General features: G+C 44.9%; 1 protein-coding gene across 2 annotated transcripts in view; it reads left to right on the top strand.

Annotated features, from left to right (window-relative positions):
• The first annotated feature begins 1,915 nt into the window (after positions 1–1,915).
• LOC105481814 (serine/threonine/tyrosine interacting protein) overlaps positions 1,916–7,837 on the top strand; it is a 55,267-nt gene continuing 49,345 nt past the window's right edge. For both annotated transcript variants that reach the window (XM_011741563.2, XM_071100180.1), the window contains exon 1: positions 1,916–2,310. In XM_011741563.2, coding sequence (XP_011739865.1) covers positions 2,254–2,310 — 57 coding nt within the window. In that variant the 5' untranslated portion in view covers positions 1,916–2,253. The remainder of the gene's footprint in view (positions 2,311–7,837) is intronic.

Genomic DNA, 7,837 nt, shown 5'->3' with positions numbered 1-7,837 from the left:
CTGTGATTAAGCTCATTGTTGATTAATTGAAAATATACATGCACATCCATAACTTTTTAAAGAGTATGATTCAATGGAATATTTGCTAATATGTGACTTAGTTTTCTTGGTTTATGTAAGATGATCGGTCCCTGTTGAGGATGTGAAGGTCTGGACTCTCTTCCAGGAAATATTATAACATACACACAATTTTGCATATACTGTACTTTCAGGAAATGTATTGTTTCCCAGGCTCATCCAAGGACTCTTTAGGTATCTATGGATACCTGGCTAAGAGTGTATGATGTAGGGGATGTAGGAGTGTCAGAAATGTTCAAAACAAGATTTCTGTTACCTATACATGATTCTTTCTCGTATCATCTGGCAATAAAACTATAACAGTACACAAAGGAATCATTAGGCATAAATAGTTATTAAAGATGCTGGTGAAAAGAAAAGACAACTTCAGTTTCATAAACACTAAAGAACCAAAAATACATGACCTAGCTAATTACACAATAATTCTTCAAATTAAAAACTTCCTAGCAGGATATTATGTGCCTTTTTTTAATTTTAAAAGACGAAGAACAGTTAAAATAGTGATAGAGAAAATGGAGTGCTCAAGTTAGCCATCTAATACTCAAATTATACAGTTCTGTTTCTATGTGTTGGCAGTGCATTTTATGTGACAATATAAAAAGAATGTCGGGGGAGGTTTAAGTCAAATATCTACGTGATCTTTTCACTTATAATTTGCATTTAGTTAATGAGTAACTTGCCTTTTACCTTTGTGGCAGTGGTTGTTTTTTAAAGAATCAATTTGGTGTACAAATCCTTTCTTTTCTGTTTTTGAGACAGAGTTTTGCTCTTGTTGTCCAGACTGGAGGGCAATGGCACTATCTCGGCTCACTGCAACCTCTGCATCCCGGGTTTAAGTGGTTCTCCTGCCTCAGCCTTCCAAATAGCTGGGATTACAGGCATAGGCCACCACACCCAGCTAATTTTTGTATTTTTAGTAGAGACGGGGTTTCTCCATGTTGGTCAGGCTGGTCTCAAACTCCCGACCTCAGGTGATCCGCCCACTTCAGCCTCCCAAAGTGCTGGGATTACAGGCGTGAGCCGCCGTGCCTGGTCCAAATCTTTTCATTGTGGTTTTACAGGCAAACGCCACCACGCCCAGGGAATTAAAAAAAGAAAGTTTTTTTGGGGGGTGTCTTACTATTTTGCCCAGGCTGGCAAACTCCTTTTAAAAGATATTAAAAGCCATGTGGTTTATTAATTTTATTTCAAAATATAATAATTAGTGGAATAAGCTTTACAGTATTATACACAATTTACTGAGTCAGCTATCAGTTCCTTTTTCTGATTTTTTTCAGTTGTCATTCTTGATATTTTCTAGGTAATCTAAACGGAGTCGTATTTTCAAGTACTCTTAAAATACTTTTAAGATTGTTAAAGCATTGAGCCGTTTAATTCTTTGCTTAAAGGTGATGGGTGTTTCATTTTCTGTATGGCACTACGTGATTTTAAATCGAACTCTTCATTTGGTTATAAACTCAGCATAGATTGTGCAGAATTTTGAGAGGGGAGAAACTATAGCTTTCCTTTCGGATGCCACTATCTGGTGGGTAGCAGGTTTTGCCTGTCTGTTCTTACGTTAAAGAAGGGCTCTACGTCCTGTCTGGAAAGGGCGGAGCTGGCTCGGACCGCCCCACTGCCTTTCCCAGGACCTTCACTCGTCCTGTCCCACCGCAGCCCCGCCTCCTCCACGCCGGGTGAGCTGTGGCCTAGCAGCAACCGAGGCTCCGCTCCCCCACCCCCCGGCGTCTGCGCTCTAGCGAAGGGGCGGAGCAGGGGTGGTGGCGCGCTGACACCTGGCGGCGGCGGAGGGCGGGCAGAAGGCGAACGTGGGCTGGGATTGGCTGAGGCGGCGCGGGTGGAGGGGGAGGGAGGGAGGCGGCGAGACGGTTGTCGGGCTGGTACCCGTGCTGGATCCTGGGCGGCCTGAGGGTTGCGGAGACTTTAGGGGAGGGAGACGGCAGCGGCATGGCGGCCGGGTGTAAAACGCCCGACCCTCCTCTTATCCGTCTTCGCCGCCGCCGCCGCTGGAGTCACTGGGACCCTCTAGTCTGCGTGTGTTAGTTTAAGCCCGCCGCCCGCCTGTGAGCCCTCCGCTCCGCCGGCCCTCCTTCCTTCCGCCGCCGCAGCCAGCCCAAGGGTCGGCCGGCTGTGTAACACTCTCCCACCCCACCCACCAGCCCGCGGGCCAGCACCATGGAGGACATGAAGCTGGAGTTCCCTTCCCTTCCACAGTGCAAGGAAGACGCAGAGGTGAGTCGGCCCCGTGGCTGCCATGCACAGGCCTCTCCCTGTGGCTCCGGCCGAGGGGCGATCCCAGTCCCCAACCGTCTTAGCCCCCACCTGCGCGGGCGCCCTGCCTCCTGAGGGCGTCCCGGGACCTCTGAGGCCGAGCAGTCGGCTCCAATCCCGACTGAGTTTCTCGTCCTTTCCAGACCCCGCGGAGGGACAGCGTTTGGTGTACTTACATTTGAGAAGAGGAAAAGCAATCCCTGAGTCCCTAGGCTTGGTTGGCATCCAGGACTGACCTGGAGTAAGGTTCCTCTTTTATTGTCAAAGTAACTTGAAAGTGAAGTTGGTTTTAATCTCCTTTTGAGGAATGTCTGTGGTGTAAACGATTCACTTGTGGGACACATGGCCCCACATGCGGAGTAGACTCGGCGCCTGAAGTTTGGAAGCGCGCCTTCGAAAAGTTTCCCAAAGTTTTTTATTTTTAGACAAAGCTATGACCCGCACAATAAAGTGTCTCAAAGCTAGCTCATCTGAATCTGATAACTCTTAATCAGAAATCTCGACCTTTGGAGGAAAATTAATATTGAAAGTAAAATTCTATATACCTTTTCTCCTGGTTTCTAATTCGTGGCTATTTTTACTCCACCTTACATCCCTGCCTGCTGTTTCTATTCGGATTTTATTTTTCATCTGTTGCTAGTTTAACGTTTAACGGCATTGCAGACTACTAAATTAGAATTTTCTGGAGGCTAAATTAACAAGACGAAGATACTCAGCTATGCTTTAGTAGGATTAAGAAAGAAAATGTAACATCGCTAGTTAAAAATACCTTTAAAGTAGTTGGGAAAAATGAAGCCCTATTTTTAGGAGACCATTCAGTTTATTCCGAATATTTATTCTATTGAGTATCTTCATTTGAGGTTCTTTTTTTTCTTGAGACGGAGTCTTGCTCTGTCACCAGGCTGGAGTGCTATGTGGTGCGATGTCGGTTCACTGCAACCTCCGCCTTCCGGGTTCAAGCGATTCTCTTGCCTCAGCCTCCCGAGTAGCTGGAACTACAGGCGCGCACCACCACGCCCAGCTAATTTTTGTATTTTTAGGGGAGACGGGTTTCACCATTTTGGCCAGGGCGGTCTCGATCTCTGGACCTTGTGATCCGCCCGCCTCGGTTTCCCAAAGTGCTGGGATTGCAGGTGTGAGCCACCGCGCCCGGCCTAGGTTCACATTTTTGTTTGGAGGGCGCTCTTGTGGTATTGATGCTTGACAATTACATTTGTTTTAAGAGTAGAGACTTTGTGACTGGGTATCACCATTGCAAAATGGAGTGCAGTGGTGCGATCTCAGTTCACTGCAGTCTCGAACTCCCATGCCCAAGCCATCCTTTGACCTCAGCCTCTCGAGTAGCTGGAACCACACCTGGCTTATTTTTATTTTATTTTTTTGTAGCGATAGGGTTGTTCCTTAGGCTAGTCTTGAACTCTTGGCCTCAAGATCCTCCCGCCTTGTCCTCCCAAAGTGTTAGGATTACAGGTGTGAGCCACCGCACCTGGCCCAAAACTATACTCTTTATTTTTTTTTTTTTTTTTATTTTTTTCTTTTTTTGAGACAGAGTTTCACTCTTGTTGTCCCAGGCTGGAGTGCAATGGCGCTATCTCAGCCCACTGCATCCTCCCCCTCGGGTCCTGGTTCAAGCAAGCAATTCTCCTGCCTCAGCCTCCCAAGTAGCTGGGACTACAGGCACCCGCTACCACGCCTGGCTAATTTTTTTTGTATTTTTAGTAGAGACGGGGTTTCGCCGTGTTGGCCAGGATGGTCTCAAACTCCTGACCTTGTGATCCGCCCGCCTTGGCCTCCCAAAGTGCTGGGATTACAGGCGTGAGCCACCGTGCCCGGCCAATTATACTCTTAAATAAGAAAAAAAGAGGTCATATTTAGGCTAGTTATAAAAATGAATTTATACTTAACATGCAATAATGTGAATGAAGAGTATGCTTTTATTTATTTGTTTGTTTATTTATTTATTTATTGAGACGGAGTTTCGCTCTTGTTGCCTAGGCTGGAATGCAGTGGCGCGATTTCCGCTCACTGCAACCTCCGCCTCCCGGGTTCAAAAGATTCTCCTGCCTCAGCTCCCTGAGTAGCTGGGATTACAGGTGCCCGCCACCAAGCCCGTTTAATTTCTGTATTTTTAGTAGAGACGAGGTTTCACCATGTTGGCCATACTAGTCTCAGACACCTGACCTCAAGTGATCCGCCTACCTCAGCCTCCCAAAGGGCTGGGATTACAGGCTTGAGCTACCGTGAAGGAGTATACTTTTATATCCTCAAAATAATACAGTAATTTCAGCACTTAACTGCAAGCAACCTTACAAATAATGTAGAGGAGTCCCACATTCCAGGTGAAGAAATTGTACCTTACTGAAAATAAGTGATGTGCCAAATTAACAACACAGTAGCACAAAACACCAGGAGGACCTTGGCCTCCTAATTTATTGTTCTTTTTAATACACTTCAATTCTTCCCTGCCCTAATCTTAAAAATTCTAGTTTAAAAATTTCCCAGACTTTGCATTTAATCTGGTACTGTATATATCATTATGTATGCCTTATTCCTGCAAAACTGATAAATTCTTGGTGGGAATATACCTGTCTTTTCTGTGTGGGACTGTTGAAAGCATACTCTTTTTCTGTGCTGCCAGATGTGTGGGGATTTTTCCATACCAAGCAGTTTTCCAGCAGGCATGAACTGAATGTCCCATAATTCAGTTCTGTCACGTATGTACCTGAAGTTAGTCAGATCCCACAGGTTAATGGCTCAGTCCCACAAGGGTGCCCCCAACCTCAGATGGTAACCACAAGTAGTAGGTTGTCACCTATACACTCCTGACTGACTGGAAATCAGGGTTCCCGTTACTCCCTCCTTGGTTCAGTTAACTTGCTAGAGTGGTTTACAGGACTCAAGGAAGTACATTTACGGGTTTATTATAAAGGATATTACAAAAGATCCAGTGAACAGACAGAAGGAAGAGATGAATAGGGCAAGGTATGGGGGAAGGGGCACAACACCATCCCCAGTATCACCAGTGAAGAGCCGTGATTGCAAGTTGTCCAGGTGCTTGGCGTTTTGAACAAAGAATTGGACAAAACTCCCAGCAAAGCAAAGACAGAATGAAGCAACAAAAGAACAAAAGCAGGGATTTATTGAAAACAAAAGTACACTCCACAGTGTGGCAGCCGCCCTAGCAGCCCCACGCTTTACAGAATGTTCTTGGGTCCAAATACCCCCTAGAAGTTTCCCATTGGCCACTCCAAGCTCACCTCATGTAAATGAAGAGATGGCTTGCAGTTGGCCTGATTGGTTGCCAAATCCCCCACCTCCCGTCAGTCGGCTTCGTTGTGGACAGCAACCATTCAGTGGCTAGAGTGAAGTTACAAAGTTGCAAACGAAGATTCCACCGGCAATCAGTCTTGATTTGTAGAGGACAGCCGATTTTCCATCTACTGTGCAGAAAAGGTGGGGGGTGGTTGCAACAGGAGTATCCTCTGGTCCTTTTGTTACTTAGGCGTGGAAAGTTAGGGTTTTCCTTTCAATTTAGTTCTGGGAAGTCAGAGTGAAACAGCCTTAGATTCCCTGCCTCCTACTTGCCTCACTAGCACCTCCAGTGTTTCCATCCAGAAGCTCAACAAATCTTATCAACGGTTTTTATAGAACTTCATCTTCAGCCCCTCCCATAGAGGTGTGTGTGTGTGAGGCTGAGAGTGCAACCCTCTAGTCACATGGTCTTTCTGGTGACTGGCCCCACCCTAAATCACTTCATTAGCATAATCAGGTTTGATCATAAATAGTGGCTCATAAGTAACCAAAGACACTCCTATTAGAAAATTCCGAGAGTTTTAGGAGGACTATGACAGGAACTGGAGAGAAAGATCATGTATTTCATATTGCATCACAGGGACAGAGGTAATGCTTAAAGCTAGTGGATAATGATGCAAGTATTGTCTGCTGAAAGCCAATTCATTCCATATTTCATAATATTGCATGTTTGGTATCTTTTGGTTGCAAGCAACAAAAATGAACTTAAGCAAGAAAAAGAAGAAGTAATTAAATGCGGCCAGGCTCACGCCTGTAATACCAGCACTTTGGGAGGCAGAGGCGGGCAGATCACGAGGTCAGAAGATCAAGACCATCCTGGCTAACATGGTGAAACCCCGTCTCTACTAAAAAAAAAAAAAAATTAAAAAAAAAAAATTGGCTGGGCGTGGTGGCGGGTGCCTGTAGTCCCAGCTACTCCGGAGGCTGAGGCAGGAGAATGGTGTGAACCCGGGAGGCGGAGTTTGCAGTTAGTCAAGATCTCACAACTGCACTCCAGTGTGGAAGACAGAGCGAGACTCCATCTCAAAAAAAAAAAGGTAGTTAAATCCAGAAAGGTAGTGGTGCAGCTAGTTTCAAGGATTTGACTAGACCCAGGTATTATAAAGCATCAGAACTGCCTTTGCCTCTCATGAGTTCTTACCTCTACTTTCTCTCAGAGTCTCTGCTTTCTTTCCGGCTTCTCCAAGATGTGAAACTTGGCCATCAGCTGCTCTGGGGTCACATCTTATGAGTTTGGTTATTGAGGAATAAAACTGAGCACTTCCAGCTTCTGTATTTGAAATCTAGAGGAATGGCCTCATTTAGGTCATGTTCCCACACTTTGGATCAGTCACTGTAGCCAGGAAAGGGCAGATACGAGGGGCCCAATCTAGGTCATATCCCTAATTCCTTGACTAGAGGAGTGAAGTTTGTTGTTCGTAGCCCTCCCACCAAAACCATAGGAACATTTCCACAGGTAGAGGGTACTTTCGGGGCTGATAAAAGTATACATAGAGGCCACATAAATAAACTATTAAATAGCGTATAGTTTTTCATAATAAACTGACTAATAAATGCTGTTAATTTTCTAATCTCCAGTGAGATAATGCAAAGTGTCAAATGGTCTTAAGTAGTTAGAGTGATCAGCCAGCATTATTTCTTTGACATAGGGAGCACTACCTGGAAAGCCAAATTATAAATCAAATTTAATAACAATGGAATTCAAGCAGAGAGTTCAGTGAATGCTTTTAATGTTAATGTGATCAAGCTGTGATAGCTTGATGATTCTGTCACCTCTACAAGAATATTATTTTCATGTTTCTTGAAATATTGGTATTCTTTGTATAGGACAGTGCTAACAAAAATTTAGTTTGCAGAAAGATTGTTACTTTTTTTGTTTAAAACTTTTTCATGATTTTCCATTGTTTTGAAGATGAAGTTTAAACCCTTGACATTATTTCCAAGGTCCTGTATGGTTTGGCATCTGCATACCTCTCTAACCTCATTATGAGCTACTACTCTTGCTCCCTTCTGTGTAAGCCCTAGCCATATTTATCTTTTCTCAGTTCCTGGAATGCTTTAATTCCCCTCCCCCCCCCCCACCCCCACCTTTATGTTCGCTGTTTTCCCCTGCCTTGGCTCCAGTACCTTCCTTACCCTCACCTAATTAACTGCTTACCCTTGGGTTAAATCCCAC

The sequence above is a fragment of the Macaca nemestrina genome, chromosome 7 (genome assembly GCF_043159975.1).
Source record: "Macaca nemestrina isolate mMacNem1 chromosome 7, mMacNem.hap1, whole genome shotgun sequence".
In the NCBI taxonomy this organism is placed as follows: domain Eukaryota; kingdom Metazoa; phylum Chordata; class Mammalia; order Primates; family Cercopithecidae; genus Macaca; species Macaca nemestrina.
This window is presented reverse-complemented; position numbering and strand designations above follow the sequence as displayed.